Raw genomic sequence first — 18,264 nt, forward strand, 5'->3', positions numbered from 1 at the left:
CAGCATGTTCTTAAAAAAAAAAAAAATCTGACGACAACTCTAACCAACCCCCTTTGGAAGCCTATTCCACAGCTTCGCTATCCTTAGAAGTATTTTTCTAGTAGCTAACATCTCCCCTGCTGCAGATTACTACTACCTTCAGAAGGCATGCTAGTCTCCGCTGTGCTCATCAAGTTAGAAGGAAAGCATCAGCTTGACAGACTGCAGAACACCCAAACTGTGTTAGCTTCTGTTTTGAACAAAGCATAGCAAAACTACTGGGGTTCTCCCAATAAGCTTTGGGAAGGTTTGCAGTATATATATATCAAGCCGCCTGTTCTGGGGCCATACGTTACAACCAGTTTAAAGATGCCCATCTTATGGAGCGATGCAGCTGCTAGGATTCAAGGCCCCCAATATTTCCTTAATAAGCTTCAGTTAAAACGGAAGGTTTACTTTGCCTGTTACTTTTCAAGCAGCGCGATGTGGAAAAAAAAAAAAAAAAAGAGTACACAGACCACCACCACAGCTCTTATGAATGTGACTTCAAAGCCATTTACCCAACAGTTTAAAGGGCGCAGGCAGCAGCAGTATAAGAACAGAGCTGTTACTAAACATTAGACAAGGACACCACTAGTCATTTAACATTGACCCAGCTGTGGCCCTTCTTCCCATGTTTGAAGTTAGAACACGGATAAATACATCTGCAGAGACAGCCTGAGCACTGAACTCAGAGGAATCCAGAGGAACATTACGCTGAGATGTCCAGGGCTAACTAGGATTTAGTGATAAAACTGCCATTGAAGATAGTTGGAGTGGCGTGGCTAAACCCTTAGGCTGCTCTGAAAGTCTCAGTCAGAGCAGAAAGGCTGTGAAGTATTGTTTACAGTCCTAAAGCAGTTGTATAACCAGAGACAGCAAACAGCAACTGCCCCCCTCTTCCCCCACCCTGCCCCGCACCATCAATAGGGCCTGCTTCTCAGAGCAAAGTGGTAGTTCTCCACATTCAGCCCTGACCTCTACATCCAGTGTCAGGTCCCATGGCCATGCCTGTTCATCTGTAAACAGCAGGCAGCTAACACTAACTGATCTGAATAGGTTAATATCCATCCTTAGACACTCCAGTCTTGTCTACACTGGCAAGTTTTTGCCACAACACCCTTTTTGGCAACAAAACCCAGAGAGCATTCACATTGCAACACAAGTTGTGACAAGAACCCTGTTTTGGTGACAAAAAACTTCCACCTCCATGTGGGACTCTCTCTCCTCCTCTACGGTCAACAATCAATGTAGTATATACTACAGTAGGTATTGGTCAAGTTGATTAACCTCCACAATGCCCAATTAACCACTCTGGCTAGCGCTTTGAACTCTGCTGCTCTGCAGCTACTAAACAGATGTGCCCCTCCCACCTGCAAGCCCTGGGAACTTTAAAATCCACTTCCTGCCACGTGGTTCATTGTGCAATGGTCCTCTGGCTGCCTTCTCAGGGAAACGGGTGGCTATTGCTCAAGACACTCTCCTGCTTGGAGCACCCCAGAGCTTTTGGATCTTATCTGTGTGGGGTGAAGAACCGGTGTCCCATAGGACCTGGGACACGTACAGTCACAGCTCGAGCCCTTCGTGCAAAAGGATACAATCGAGACATCCTACAACGCAAAACCAAGATAAGGAACTCCGGCAGGCCTACCAGATTGCAAAGGAGGCACAGACAGACAGTATGGTGCTGCACCCAAAACATGAAGGGATGATTATATGGTGCTTGGTCCTACCGTGAAGGCAGGGGACTGGACTTGACTTCAAGTTCTAGGATTCTATGCCATTTTTATAAAGACCAGGATGCAAACCCAAGCAGAGTGTGGGTACTTCCCATAGCACAGTCAGAAACATGAGTCAATCCGGAGGCAGAAGTTATTGTTGAAGAGGGGGAAGCAGATGAGGAAGTGGGGCCCAATCCGGTGACAACCTGTACACCAGGCAGCGAGGAATTGTTCTCAAGTTCCAAGGTTCACGAGGACTCAGTAACCGACATGGAGCACAAGGCAAGGGAAGACATGCAGGCTAAGTTGTTGTGCAGGCTCAGAGGAGGGGAGGGGGAGAGTAGCAGTGCAGGCGGTGGTGATGCAGGCCAGCGAGTTGCTCTAGTAGGGAGAGGAGGGGTGGTGCAGTCGAGTGCTGTGTATTGCAGTAGGTTGGGAGGGGCGGGGGTGGCAGGGGCGCAAGGCAAGCAGAGAATGTATTTCTGCCAGCTGGCCAAGCCTTGCCTAGGTCCACATCATGTCAGAAGAGTGCACTGATGTACACAGGTATCAACAGAATCTTGCTGGGGAGACAGTGCAGCATCTTTTCCTGATGTACTTATTAATTCTCTTAGGTTCCATGCCAGGGCTGACATTTCCCCCTGCCATGGTACAACTCTTTCCCAAACCATTCTTCATACCGTGCTACCAGAACCAAGGCGGCACAGAGTTTGGCTGCCTAAGGAGCCAGAAGCAGAGTCCAGGTTTGCTGGTTAACCTTCAGCAAGGCGGTATGAGCCAGATAATGGCAGCCCGTGGACAAGTGTGGGACTGCTACAAGTTATTCCCACTGGACATGGATTGTACTTTCTTGGGTCCACATGCCCAACCCTCCACCTTTAAAACCATGATCAGTGTCTGGAGAGACCCGTTTGCCTCTATGGTAACAAGAGAAGTGGCCAATTTTGTTCAGACATGCATGTTAGTGAAATGTTACAATCTTTATCAGGAACAGTACAGTCACTATTGTTAATGGTTACTTTAGCAAACCAGACCTTGAGAGTCTGGCTCATTCCCCCCAGACAGTCAACTAAGGAAAAACTTCAGAGGATGAGATCTGGTCCAGGATGTGTTGCAGCATTCACCACTTCAAACAGAAAAGGGGACAAAGCGAGGGAGATGAAAGTCAAAACAGAAGCCACTAAGTGCACGCTAAAGCTCATGGAAGACCAAGACGAGATGCTGAAGTGTCTTATCAAGATGCTGAGTGATCAGGATCAAAGGCTCTGTCAGCACACGCAGAACTCTTTTCACAGCAACCTTTCCTCTATGCCCACACACTGATTTACCAGTAATGGTTTTGCCCCTGAACACTCCAGTCCTTGACAAAGCAGCTCTGACTAACAGTTGGACATTCACACTCTTGTGAGGTTTCCCCAATAGCCCTTACCAGCAAACATCCTGACTGAAAGACCTCAATAAAGACAAACACGATGCAGGTTTCCAGGAGTTTATTCGGTGACAATTCAATTGCTCTGGACTCTTTGGAAGTCTGTAATATCCCTTGGTTTCATGGGAATGCCTCACTCAGAATAAGCAGTGGGATGAGACATGGAGGCAACCCCAACACAGAAGTGTCAGCAGGGCAGGATTGGGGGAGGGAGGGGCACGCTAGCAGGGCAGCTGCCCAGGGCACCAACCTATGGTGGGCAGGTGATGGCAGCTGTAAGGGGCCACATGCCCGATGGCGACTAAGATGCACTGTACGCCTGCTGCCCAATGGCTCAAGCCGGACCTGAGTGTCAGTGCCCCTCATTGTCAATGTCGTTTCCTCAGAGTCTCCCTGATATTGATGGTCATCCTACGAGTGTCTGGCTGTTCAAACTGCACATCCAGGCACAATTCTACCCACAGGTAAACATTTCACCCTTAACCTCACCAAGTTGTGTGACCAGCAAGTGGCCACCCCCTTGTGGATATGATCTTCCAAAGAGGCCCAGCCTAGCAAACACACCTCCATCTCCTTTTCAATCTGCCAAAGGCACATTCAACAACCATGTGGCATTGGCCTAGCCTTTTTGAACTGCTCCTTACTGCTATCCAGGTGCCCCTGTGTAAGGCTTCATGAAACAGCACTGTAAGTGGTAAGCTATGTCACCTAGGATCACTAAGGGCATTTACACACACACACACACACACACACACACACACACACACACACACTTACTTACTTACTTTTTGGTCTGGAAACAAAGTCCCAGCCTGCAGCTTTCTGTATGGGCCACTGGTCCTGAAGATGCACCACACACCTTTGCAGACCATCCCACTTCATGCTGTGGATCACCATGGGTGTTTCACAAGTGCCCGAAGCACCATGGAGAAATGCCACATCCCACTGATGTACTCAGAGGCAGGATGGGGTGGGGCTATAGTGGGGATGTGCCCACCATCGATGGCACACATGGACTTTCCAAACTGCAGTGGGGCACAGCCATCCACATTTCCCTGAGTCAGTCCTAAGTAGCAAAAATGGGATTTCTTGCCCTGCACACTTGCAGAAGTGCTGCCCTACTCCAAACTGATTTGCAGCTGAATGGTCGCAATTAGGAGTCATCTGCCTTCACACAGCAATGGCAGTACACCTATCTACGAGGAGTAGCAGCTCTCACTTGGGTGTCCTTGCACTGCAGTTCAGGGGCCAGCTCAGTACACCCCTCCAGAAAAGTTGCTTTATGTATCCGAAAGTTCTGTAGCTACTGGTCTTCATCCTACACTGCATGACAATGGGATCCCACTACTTAATGCTGCTTTTGCTAGCCCAAAAGCAATGCTCTACTGTGCACAATCCGATGCAGTGCCACAGCTGTGACAACCCAATGCAATGCCACACTGCTGATGTCCCTGCCACTCACAACCAAGTTGTCATCCTCTGTTATGACGTGCAGAAGTAACTGCCGCAACAGGCGACAGCATAAGCACACTGCACATGACAAGTCTGGGATCCATGGTGGAGTTTACAGCAATGACTGTCATTCAAGAGGCATGAAAGCAAGCCAGAAGCCCAGGGAGGGCTGGGAAGCAAAGAGGTGGCTGCTGGGATGTTTTTCATGTTCCCAAAATACCTAGCGCTACGCTGTGCATTCCCACAGTGCTTAGCTCTGTCAACGAGGGAACTAACAATGTGGCCTTGATATGTAAACAGCATCGGCTAACTTTCTTTCTGGCAACTTACGAATATCGACAGTACTCTAGTTGACAAATCTTTCCACTGTAGACATAGCCATAGATTTTTAAAAGGTACCATCTAGAATGGCCCAGGGTTTAGTTTACTTTCAGTGAAAGTCGTGCTCTCCTCAACTTCATGAAAATCTGAAGCAGCCAGCCAAAAGCCATCACATCTAAGTCAGGTTTAGGGATGTTACATTTTGATTAATCAGCTGAGTAGCTGATGGAAATTCCATCAATTAGTTGTTAAGGCGAGGTGCTCGCTACCACCGCTGGCAGCTCTTACTACATTTAAAAGGCAGCGGTGCAGCAGCGGGGACCCAGCACAAGTGAGGACTGCTTCAGTCCCTGCCTACTGCGCCTCTGCCTTCCTTGTTCTCCCCCCCAGCCCCGCGCTGCAGAGATGGTGCTGGGGAGAACTGGTTTTTAAGTCAGCTCCCCCCTCCTCCTGCTCCCTCTGATAGAGGCGGGGCAAGAGGGGGAAGGAATGTAGAAAATCATCTACTCTAAGTCCATCTTATGCTGTGATTAGCTTGTTATTTTCAACATTCTCTACTACCCTCCTCTTTCTCCAGTGACCGTTCTACCACATTGCCAAGTGAACGTATTAGCCCATAGCAGAGAAGTCTGATCATCCACCACTGTGGAGCTACATTTTAGTGGCTGATTCTTACATTTCCGAAGCAGAATATCATGCTAGTCAGCTCTTGTTTGCCCTTAGACAAGCCTTTCAGACAGCTAGAACCTGGCTATGTAGAACTAGAACACTAAGTGCTTGTCTTCGGGGCCTTTCTAGCTCAAACTGGAGCATTGCCACTAACCCAATTCCCATCTGTACATAGATATTTTTTCAAGCTCCAGTGAAGCAGCACTTTAAGATTAAACTAGTGGCTTATTTCACTGAGCTAGTCCCATTCTCATGTTCTTACATGTTACTGTACCTGGGATCATGGAGCAAGGAATGCATTAGTACTCTGCTTCAGCAATAAGCCCAGCTGAGAACCTCGGACCCGAACGCAGCCTGTGGTCTCCTCACAGTAACAGCAAGTCTGCTGAAATAACATGCAACACTACCCGCTAGCACGGCTGATAGAGCTCCCATGAACAGTAACAATGCTGCAGCTGCAGCAACATTCCTCTGCACTTACCATGGCCAGAATTCAGGAAGTTGTGAATCACTCTTAAGCTGGTTACATACCACCCAAATGGAATGAATGGGACAATTTATGGGAGGCTGAGGGAATTGGGCTTATTTAGTCTGCAGAAGAGTAGAGTGAGGGATGACTTCATAGCTGCCTTTAACTACATGAAGGGGGATTCCCAAGAGGATGGAGCCATGTTATGCTGGCGACAGAACAAGGAGCAATGGTCTCAAGTTGCTGTGGTGGGTTTTAGGTTGAGTATTAGGAAAGACTTCCACTTGGGAAGGTGGTAGAGCACTGGAATGGGTTCAATGGGGAGGTAGTGGAATCTGCATCTCTAGAGGTTTAAGTCCAGGCTTGACCAAGCCCTGGCTGGGATTGGGGTTGGTCCTGCTTTGGGCAGGGGCTTGGACTTGACTCCTGAAGTCTTTTCCAGCCCTAGGAATCAATGAAGAACTACACATCTAGTCAGAAAAGCAGAGCTGGCAAAGAGGAGAGGCAGCCCTACCAAAGAGGGCCATCACTGACAGTGATTAACGAGACACCAAGTGCACACAATTCAGTTAAATCTGCACAAACGTTACACAGTCACCGGCTGTTTTGAAACCTTTGACTCAGTTCACCAAGTTAACCTGCAGAGTCTTCCTTTGTAGTCTTGTGGATTTGATTTGACAGGTCCTCATTAAACAGAATGGCTTGTCTTTACAGCTGCTGTTCAATAGCCATGCGTCTACTGTGACTAATATGACAAATTAAGAACTGCCAAAACACTGGCTTGTCAGGCCTGGCAGATGGTGGTACAGCCCTGCTAATTCCCATGCCGGAGTGCAGTCATGAGAACACAGACTAGGATTGCAAAACAAAGAAAAAATAACTTACCATTCCGAGTGACGCTAATGCAGGAGTGGCCAATCTGTAGCTCTAGAGCCACATGCGGCTCCTTGCTCAGGCACCGACTCTAGGGCTGCAGTTACAGGTGCCAAATTTCCAGTGCTCAACTCCTGGCTCCACGTCCTCCTCCAAGTGTATTGCACCCTTGCTCCTTCCCTCCCCCCACAGAGCATCCTGAGTGCCATGAAACAGCTGATTGCCGTGGGCAGGAGGCGTAGAGAAGGAAGGGGAGGCACTGATTGGTGGGGCCACTGATAGGCAAGTGCTGGAGCTGAGAGTAGGGGGGGCTGCTGACAAATTACTGTAGGTCTATGGCAATGTACATTGGTAAATTGTGGCTCCTTCCCAGGTTCAGGTTGGCCACACCTGCTCTAATACCTTCAGTAACTAAATTCCTGAAGGCAGATGTTAGTGGACTTCCTCTTCTCCCCATCAGCGATACCAACAGACTCGTAGGCATCTTTTGCATGCACACAGAGGTATATGCCACTATCATGACAATCTGAAGAGGAAGCAACAGAAGATTTATTTGGTGCTTGGTTGAAGTCCCAGAAAATGTTCTAGTTGCCTCATTCCTTCAATTCTGTACTTGTCTAATCTGGATTCTTGTAGTTTAATTCAATTGTACTAGTTATTAAAGATCAATTTGTAATAGATTAGTGTAACAGGCCATTAGTTGCATGTATTTTAGAACTTGCTTCGGGAGTTCTCTAACACATTCTTCGAGTCCAACTTAGGCAGTTTACCCCCAAATGCCCCATGCCAATGTCAGATGAAGAACGTGAAAGAGGCAGCAATGCGTATCAAGCCTTGTACCTTGCAAGATACTGCAGATATAGACTGACCAAAGCTACAACTGGTTATTCAGGCTTCTGAGGTCACGTCCACACCCCAGGTATAGTAGTTCACACCTGGGACTCTGCTGAAACTTTATGCTCATGTTAAACTAGGATGGGGTAGTTAGAGAGCAGAGAACATAACAGGCTCAGGGATAAAGGACTAAATGGAGAAAGTGACAGTTTTTAACTACCAAATCTCCCTTTCATTGCCAGGTTTGTGGCCCTCCAGTCATTTTACTGGTAGAACTACATCAGACCCTTCAGTCTGCCACATGTAGTTTGTGTTATAGTGGCTGTTAAACACAAAATACTGCTGAAATTGCATCAAAGCTTTGGCAAAAAGGAGGGCCACTCCCCCCTCCCCCCAGTAGCCCAGGGAATCCTAGTGTGATAAAAGAATGCATAAGCAATGAAAGAGGCTTAGTGTGCTCATTTTACATATAAATCATGAACACCCAAGAGACTGTTCAAATGGTATTTGCGCAACAAGCAGCCATGACAGCACATGCATCAGTCAGTGAAGGGTCCTTCCGGACATCAAGCACCTTAATTTGTCCAGAGCATGGCACACGGGCATGAAAATAAGTTGGATTTGTAGGTGCTCCTGCAAAATTGAATGCCTGCAAGTTTGGCCTCATGCTTTCCTATGCACCCGAGTCCAATTTGTGACTCAGGAGAGTTTGATACAGAAACAGGTAAAGGAAAGTGTTAAGATATGAAACCCGTATCAAGCCAGGGGTAGAAAAAAACAGCTCAGAGGCACTGGGGCTTAAGTTAAGCTTCCTAGTGACAGCTTTTCCCAAGCAAGGACACCAAGTGACCTGCCCTGTTTACATGAATAAGATTTGTTTCTGTGCTGCAGATGCCAAGATAGTAGAAATCTCACTCTCAAACAGAAAACCTTGAAGGAAAAAGGCAAGTGTGCCTGGATTTTCCCCTAGAGCTTAGTGCCAAGTAGGACATGCGTTCAGAAACAGCTTCAAACTGCCAGAATGATAGAAACTTCAGACAATTGTGTCACTGTCTGTGGGGAAGAGATTGTGACACACTACTAGACACAAGATGAGGCTTAAGTGTTCTAACCTAACAAGCTGGAAGCCCAGGTGACCCTGCTAAGACAGCATGCCAGTAAGTGAAAATATTCACTTTGATAAATGCCACTAATCTTTAAGTTATATACACACTAGCTGGCTATGTGTTCATTCAAAGCTTCCCCACCAGCACCAAAAAGTCTCCAGGCAGCTAAGAGCAACATGGTTCATTTATCCCAACCAATGGGTAAGGAGGCAGAAGAGAGTTAAGTCACCTCATTTTAAAGCTGATTATTGGGATATCAAACCTCAGTCAGCTACCAGAAAAGATGATCCATTTGAAAATTACATTCCCCCCAGAGGTAGATTTAGGTTGATCAAGAAATCTAAACCAGTCAACTCCAAATTGCAGAGCAAGTGACAGGCTGAAAAGTTGAGTTACCGTGAAATGTTTTCTATGGGAGCAATAGCTACTGATGTTTGTATGCCAATTTAATCTGTGGATATAATGTAATTCTATAAAGTACAAAAAGTCCAATTTGGTTTACTACAAAACACGAAGTGAAGACATTGTTTGACTATTACTTTGAATGAATATAGGACAGGATGTAAAGCCAGAATCCTCCAGACCCAAGTACAGCTCACTTCAGACAGTGAAGTAAAACTATTATGTTAATCAGTTTCATTTCTCATTAATTTAAAGAAATAAGGAGAGGAAAACCCTCATACAAATACCTCCTGTTACTAGTTTTGCTTAAAAACTATTTTCCAGGTACCTGAAAGGCATTAGTGTATAGAGACATTCTTTCAGTGTCGAGTGTTAAACCTACCTAGGCCTTTTAAATTAAGCATGCTATGGGAATAGCATTGAATGATCCCTGACAAGTAAAAACTCATTCTTTAGTTTCTCACTTCAACCCATGCTCTTACGCTCTGAAAATTTATCACTATTCATTTCACTGAATGATGCTGCCATCTGTCCCTATGATGCCAGCCAATATCAGACTAACCAAGACATTGGTTCTATCTAACCTGCACCTTAAGCATGTAATTTCTAACTATAGTAAGGTTGAGACTTTATTAGGAATCTACTGACACAGAACTTTGAAATATAAAACCTGGCAGTGAATGGTAAGATATAGTAAGCCAGAGGTGTCCAAACTTTTTTCAAAGAGGGCCAGATTTGAAGAAGTGAACATGCGTGAGGGCCGACCATTTTGCCTGACATTCTTTGAACCATTAAAATTAAATGTAAATTAACTATTTTATGCAAAGTTTATTGCAAACGGCATACTTTTCATTTCGTCACATGGATGACAAATCTAAACAGGTGTTAAATCACTCTGCCTTTCATATCTGAAGGCCAGATTGAAAAAAAATCCAGGAAGCTGAAATATATGTCAGGAACATTGTAAAGTACATTACATATTATCAACTTTTAAGTTCAAAAAAATATGAACAGGAACATAACACCAACTATACATGTTGTGTCCAAATATATTTATAACTGATTTAGACCAACTGACATTAACTGAGATTTTACAATGTATTCATCTCAATTGAAAAAAAAAAAAACTTGCCTAAACTAATGTGAAGGGTAAAACTGAGATCTGGACTGCAGCACAGGAGAGCGCAGGGCACGCTGGCCTCACGGCGGCACAGGGGCAGGGCGAACCCGCAGCCAAGCAGGGGAGCAGGGCTGCGGATGTGCCCTACACGGCAGGCTTTAGGACTGCAGCGGCCGCCATGGATGGCGGCGGCGTGGCCGGAAGCGGTGCACTGGGCGCGCCAGTTCAGAGGAGTGCCAGGGAGCCTGGAGAGGGGGAGGAAGCGGGGGCTGTCCCCGTACTCTCAGCCCCAAAGCGGAGGGCCCGCGGGGTCAGAGAGCGCAGGGCACGCTGGCCTCACTGCGGCCCGGGGGCAGGGCGAACCCGCAGCCAAGCGGGGGAGCGGGACTGCGGACGTGCCCTACAGGGCAGGGTCTAGGACCGCGGCGGCAGCGCAGCCCGAAGCGGCGCGCTGTGCTGCGCGCGCCAGTTGAAAGGAGCACCGGGGAGCCGGGAGAAGCGGGGGCTATATTAAATCCGACCGCGGGCCACAATTGGCCCGTGGGCCGGACTTCGGACATACCTGTAGTAAGCAGACCATAGGGCCTGTTAGCATTGGTGTTGTCACAAACTGATTGCAATAAAATCAGCTCTGAAACTACAAATGGCAGTTTTGGTAGATATGTAAGCAGACAGGCACATCTTAAAATGGACCCAAAATGTTCCCCCACTATCCGCCTGTTTTTGATATGTCACAAGTAGCATCTAAGTCTGATTTCCTACCGGCAAAAAGATTGTGGAAATAGTCATGAATGAACTGTTCACATGCTCAACTGTATTTTTAATTCTAGCAACACCAAGTTTCCTAGTAATTGAAGGTAGCACCAGGCACTTCTTTATCAATAGATACCATGACTAATCAGTATTGCAAATTGATCTGCCACTAAAGGTACAAAGAATAAAACTAATCAATTGGACTTGTACACTTATAAGTTGGGGAGGGAAGGGGGGGGTTCACTGTTTGTAGTCTATCAATCTCACCAGGCTCCTCAGGAAAGCAAACTCATGCATTAGCTTGTCTAAATCAACTGGAAGATCTAGTCTGTTTTTAAATGTTTCAGATGTTAGTAATTTGATGCCGCTGGATATTCATGAGGGTTATTTAAATGTGTACTTGCAAGTTCTCCCCAATGTGATATGAGACTTCAACTAAGTATCAAAATTAACTGTTTGACAGTACAGTGGGTGAACCGTGCTCCACAACATTTGTGACAGTGAACCTGGGGTTCCATCTAGAATGATCACCAAATAGACAAGGCACATTTTTATGCCCCACTACAAAGTCTTATTTGATTTTTAGACTGTCAACTTACACGTTTTATTTCGTGTTTGATGAGTGGCAAAAAAGAGGAAGCGACAAGTGCCTTTAAGAACAATATCTTACTTGAAATTAGTAAAGAGGTGGTGAGATGTCATAAAGGAAGAGATGTCAGCATGTGGCGTAGTAGAGAACATGGCATTAACAGAGCGCTCGGGAAAGTCTAATCCTATCAGATGGGATCTGTTCAATGAATGTAAGAAGATTTTATATATAGTGTTTTGTACAGACTAGAATTCCAAAGTTCTTGACAAATGTTGCTGAACTCTCAACACTGATTTCAGGTCCCCCGACAGTTGTGCTGATAGGATGGCAATCTGCAAGACAGGTGCAGCATAGCAATACTGTGCACTACAATCAGACACTTGAGTGCTGACATTTCACTAGTGCCTAGGAATACAAGTGTAGTCTACAGTTTTTCCTGACAAGGGCATTTTCATGTATATTAACATTCCTCATCTCTAGAAGCGCTGACATCTCTCCATGTTCCGTCAAAACACACTCCCTCTGAAAGGAACCCTGCCCAACTTCTCTCAGATGAAGAGTTCCTTGCGGTGGTCTGGCTGGAAGACATGTCAAGTTTCAAAAGAGAAAGTCTGGTACTACGGATAATGCTGTCACATTTGACTATAGATGTACAACGTAAAAACATCAGAACAGTCAGACCAAAGGTCCATCTAGACCAGTATCCTGTCTTTCAACAGTAGGCAATGCCAGCTGCCCCAGAGGGGATGAACAGAACAGGTAATCACCACATGAGCTCTCTCCCATCATCCATTTCCAGCCTCTGACAGAGGCTAGAACACCATTCCTACCTGTCCTGGCTAATAGCCATTGCTGGCCCTAAATTCCATGAATCCATCTAGATTTTTTTTTAACCTGGTCAAACACCTGGTCTTCACAACATCCTCTGGCAAGGAGTTCCACAGGCTGACTATGCATTGTGTGAAGAAAAACTTCCTTTAGGCAGCAGGTTTAAAACAATTCATTTCATTTGGCGACCCCATGTTCTTATTATGATTATAGGAACAAGTAAATAACCTTCCCTTATTCACCTTTTCCACACCAGTCATGATTTTATAGACCTCTATCATATCCCCATGTCTCCTCTTTTCTAAGCTGAAAAGTCCAAGTCTAATCTCTCTTCACATGGGACCTGTTCCAAACCGCTAATCATTTTTGTTGCCCTTCTCTGAACAATGCCAATATCTCTGAGATGAGGCGACCACATCTATACCCAGTAGTCAAGATGTGGGCGTACCATGGTTTTATATAGAGGAAATAAGATATTATCTACCTTATTCTATCCCCTTTTTGATGATTCCTCACATTGTTTGCTTTTTTGACTGCCGCTGCACACTGAGTGGGTGTTTTCAGAGAACTATCTACAATGACTCCAAGATTTCTCGAGTGGTTACAGCTAAATTAGTCCCCATTATATTGTATGTATTGTTGAGATTTCCAATGTACATTACTTTACATTTATCAACATTAAATTCCATTTGCCATTTTGTTGCCCAGTCACTTAGTTTGATGAGATCTTTTTGAAGCTCTTCAGTCTGCTTTGGTCTTAATTATCTTGAGCAATTTAGTATATCTGCAAATTTTGCTACCTCACTGTTTACCCATTTTTCCAGATTATTTATAAATAGGTTGAATAAGACTGGCCCCAATATGGACCATGGGGGGGGGGGGACCACTAGTAGTTACCCCTCTCTATTCTGAAAACTGACCATGAAAGGACCTTCCCTTTTATCCCATGTCAACAACTTTACTTAAGAGCCTTTGGTGAAGGTTCTTATCAAAGGCTTTCTGGAAATCTAAGTACACTATATCCACTGGATCTCCCTTGTCCGTGTGTTTGTTGATCCCTCTCAAAGAATTCTAGTACATTAGTAATACATGATTTCCCTTTACAGCAGAGCTACTCAACATGTGGCCCATTTGTTCGCGGCCCGTGGTGCGGTGCGGTTTGGCTTTACACAGGGCTCATCAAGCAGAAATTGGGTTAAATATTGCATTTTACTAGTATCAGCAGAACTGACTTAAGTGGGGCCTACATATTGTGTAGTTGTGCCTTAATCTTGCCCATCAGTGAGAAAGAAGCTATTCACATGTATATGCAACCACACTTAGCACATGCCGAGGGCCGCAACTTAAGTGTATCACTGTGACCCCCAGAGCTTCCAAAGTTGAGTAGCCCTGCTTTACAGAAACAATGTTGACTTTCCCCCAACAAATTATGTTCATCTATGTATCTGAGATTACTACTCTTAACTATAGTTTCAACTAATTTGCCTGGTGCGAACGTTAGACTTACCAGTCTGTAATTGCCAAGATCACCAGTAGAGCCCTTTTAAATACTGGCATCAAATTATCTGTCTTCCAGTCATTAGGTACAGAAGCTGATGTAAAGGATAGGTTACAAACCACAGTTAGTAGTTCCGCAATTTCACATTTGAGTTCTTTCAGCTCTCTTGGGTGAATACCATCTGGTCCTGGTGACTTGTTACTGTTAAGTTTATCAATTTGTTCCAAAACCTCCTCTAATGACACCTCAGTCTGAGACAATTCCTCAGATGTGTCACCTAAAAAGAATGGATCAGGTTTGGCACTCCCCAATATCTTGGCCATGAAGACCATAACCAAGAATTTGTTTAGTTTCTCCACAACAATCTTATCTTTGAGTACTCTTTTAGCATCTCCATCATCCAGGGGCCCCAGAGGCTTCCTGCTTTTGATGCACTTAAAAAAAGGGGGGGGGCCAAAATGTTTAATTTCAATCTTTTGTTTGCTGCTTCATTTATCTGATGGGGCAGAAGTCTTGTAGTCAAGTTTGAATGAGTCCAGCTTTGACATTTACCCCCATTTTTGGGAGGCCATTTGTTTCCCTCTCAAAAATTGCAGTGTACTGTTTTTTAATCCCAATCCCTTCACTGTACCATTCCTCCACTTGTTCCCATACATCATTTTCCCACATTTGAGTCTGTCCTTTCAAAAACGCTCAATTTCATGCCCTCATAGTATAGTTTGGAAAAGGAGTGTCTTTTAGAAGAACCACCATAATTAAATTTGAGACCTACTATGACTGGAGCTCCTCGATACTACAGTACCAAAAAAGAAAATTCAAATCCTATCTTTTACCATAAACTAAGTTGTGCTCAAAGCACTTTAACACAATACGGTCTGTTAATCAAGCATATCCATTCAAATAAATCTGCTGATCACCTGTAGCTCTTAAACAGATTAAATGTTGAGAGAACATTGATTTTTTTTATGTCCATATCATGAACACAAGAGGACATTACAACTGGATAATCCACTTTGTTTTGGATGAAGACACCACTTTAGTTTGCCAATTCATTTTTTGCCAGCCTGTGTTTCAGACACCACACAGATTAGCCCAGGGAGCTACATTCAGACATTAGTGGCATCAATCTATTGTATGAGAAACACCCCCCCCCCCCACCCCCCACTACTTCTGAATAGTTTCAGTGTTTCTTGGAACTTTAGAATAATTTCTCTAGGTGTTTTTTTTTTTTTAAATACCACATGGCATTAAAGTCAGTCAAAAGATAAACACATAAGTCCTACTTCCCAGAGAGATGGAAACTCAAAAGACAGCTGAGAGAAGAGAATGAAACCAACTAGGATTGTGCCAGTTTCACTCACCACTTCTAGAAGATAGAACAGGTTGTAGCTGTCAAGGTGTATCCACCAGTGAAGGGGGTTTAAAGTGGATTTCACACTTTTAGCCAGACTAGGACAATTACTGTAGCAAGGACCCTGTACCAACAGGGATCACCCTACAGCAACAAACAGGTCATGTCTACCTCAAAAGGCAAAAAAAATGGCTATTTATCACCATAGATAAAGTCCCCATAGCATGGGACAACAGCATTTAGCCTATGGTAGGAAGTGCATGCAGCTCTTTATGAAGGTATCAAATCCTGAGTCTGAGGTGTAGTGGAGAGAAAGTACGAGAATGCCCACCCACCTCAACATGCATGTATCTGCCCAGATTACAACAGAAAGACAAGACCAGGAAAGACCGTTTTAACGATGAAGATAGAAAACCCAGTATAGCCCTGAATGAATGCTTTCTCCATTCCTGGAAAGAACAATGCCTGTCTTATTCTGCACAACCCACAATCCATCACCTGTTTTTCTTACTAAACTTGCATTGGAGAAAGACATGGTGGAGTGAGATTTTTCCCCCATTCAAAGAACAAATAGGGAGTCAATCACAGCAGACCTGGAAGCAGCAGCATTGTTACTTATCTGCAAGCTGCAACGCAGCATCCTCCAGCAGAGGAAGAGATTACCAAGGATTTCGTAGAGCACCATATTGCCAATAGGCATATTTCAGCAGGGGAAACAAGGGGGGGGAGAGAAGAGAGGAAGAGAAGAGAATTGTGAGCAGGAGCAGAAAACAAATCCCACTGAAGGGCTGGTTGACTGTTCACAACTCGGGCACGCAATTGCTTGTTCTTTTCCCCACCCCCTCGTGCTGCAGTCAGGGACTGACAGAGCATGAACGCTGCATTGGGGAGGGGAGGGGAGGCAGCCTCCACCCTACAGCCAGGCTTGGGCTTCGCCAGCGCCCCGCCACGCAGACCCGCGCCCCGAAGGAAGCCCCTTACGCCCCAGAGCGTGCACTGTAGGGCGGGCGGGGGATCCGTGGGTTGTTTTGTTTGCCCCGCCGCCGCCTTTCCCGAGGCCTCCTAGAGGCCGCGATGCTACAGTCAAGTCTCCAGCCAGGGAGCCCAGCACCGCAGTCGCACGGGAACCCCCCTCCCCCCCCCCCCCCCGGGGCACGGCCGCCGCCTCCTCCGCGAGCGGAGCCGCCTGCAGCTCGAGCGCCCGCCGGGACCCGCCTGGCTCCGCGGGGAGCGGGCGGGGGAGGGGCGGGGGAAGACAAGGGGAATGGGGGAGGGGCAGGAGGTTGAGAAGGGGCAGGAGGGGGAAGGGCAGAGCTGCAGGGGGAAGGGGGAGGGGCTGCGGAGGGCGGGGTTGAGGGGGGCAAGAGGGAAGTGGGGGAGGGGCAGGTGGGAGAAGGGAGAATGGGCAGCAGGTTGAGAAGGGGATGAGGGGGAGGGGCAAGAGGCGGGGGAGGGGCAGGGCGAAAGGGGGGATGAGGGGGAAGGGCAGGAGGGGCAAGAGGCGGGGCTGGGGGGGGAGGGAATGGGGGAGGGGCGGGGCTGAGGGGGGAAGGAGGGCTGGGGGGGGCTGAGGGGGGGAAGGGAGGGGGGAGGGGCGGGGCTGAGGGGGAAGGAGGGCTGAGGGGGAGGGGGGGAGGGCGGGGCTGGGGGGGAAGGGAGAATGGGGGAGGGGCGGGGCTGAGGGGGGGAGGGAGAATGGGGGAGGGGGGGGCTGAGGGGCAGGAGGGAGGGGGGAAGGGGGGGAGGAATGGGGGGAGGGGCGGGGCTGAGGGGGAAGGAGGGATGAGGGGGAGGGGGGAGGGAGAATGGGGGAGGGGCGGGGCTGAGGGGGAGGAGGGAATGGGGGGGGGCGGGGCTGAGGGGGGAAGGGGGATGAGGGGGAGGGGGGAAGGGAGAATGGGGGAGGGGCGGGGCTGAGGGGGGGAAGGAGGGATGGGGGGAGGGGGAGGGAGAATGGGGGAGGGGCGGGGCTGAGGGGGGGAAGGAGGGATGAGGGGGAGGGGCGGGGCTGAGGGGGGGGGAAGGGGGGAGGGGGGAATGGGGGAGGGGCGGGGCTGAGGGGGAAGGAGGGATGAGGGGAGGGGGAGGGGCGGGGCTGAGGGGGGAAGGGGGAAGGGAGGGGGGGAATGGGGGAGGGGCGGGGCTGAGGGGGAAGGAGGGATGAGGGGGAGGGGCAGGGCTGAGGGGGGGAAGGAGGGATGAGGGGGAGGGGGGAGGGGCTGGGGGAGGGGGGAAGGGAGGAATGGGGGGAGGGGCGGGGCTGAGGGGGAAGGAGGGGAAGGGGCAGGGCTGAGGGGGGGGAAGGGCAGGGCTCGGGGGGGGGGAGGCCCGGCCCGGCCCAGCTCGAGGCCCCGGCCCGCCCGGCGCTCACCGTGAGGCCGGTGCCCAGCACGATCACGTCGTACTCCTCGTTCATGGCGGCGGGTGGCGGGCGCGGGGAGCGGGCGCTGCAGGCCGCGGAGGCAGGAGCAGGATAAAATGGAGACGCCGCCGCCGCCGCCGCCGTGAAGAGACCGCGCCAGGGGGGTGGGCGGGGCCGCCGCAGCGAGCCGAGGGGGCGGGGCCGGGCAGCGGACGCTGTCAGTCGCGCCCGTTCGCCTCCGCCGGTTGGGCCGCGCGGCGGTCAGTCGGGAGGCCCCGCCCCCCGCCGTCGCTAAGGGGCGGGAGGCCGGCCTTGCCGACGGGAATGCCACCGTGGTGCCGGGTGCGTGCGCATGCGCGGGCCCGGGCGGGGAGGGGGCTGCAGCGCGTGCCGCCCTGGGCAGCGCTGGTGCAAAGGGAGAATTGCACGAGCCGTGCCGGGCCGGGCCGGGCGCATGGGGCGGGGCAGC

General features: G+C 48.4%; 1 protein-coding gene across 1 annotated transcript in view; it reads right to left on the minus strand.

The window, feature by feature from the left end:
- Positions 1-17,968, minus strand: part of GDI2 (GDP dissociation inhibitor 2) — a 35,926-nt gene extending 17,958 nt beyond the window's left edge. The window contains exon 1 of the mRNA XM_075925105.2: positions 17,805-17,968. Within this exon, the coding sequence (XP_075781220.1) occupies positions 17,805-17,849 (45 nt within the window). The 5' untranslated portion in view covers positions 17,850-17,968. The remainder of the gene's footprint in view (positions 1-17,804) is intronic.
- Between the last annotated feature and the right edge of the window lie 296 nt (positions 17,969-18,264).

Source organism: Pelodiscus sinensis, chromosome 1 (assembly GCF_052426305.1).
Source record: "Pelodiscus sinensis isolate ZL-2025 chromosome 1, ASM5242630v1, whole genome shotgun sequence".
In the NCBI taxonomy this organism is placed as follows: domain Eukaryota; kingdom Metazoa; phylum Chordata; order Testudines; family Trionychidae; genus Pelodiscus; species Pelodiscus sinensis.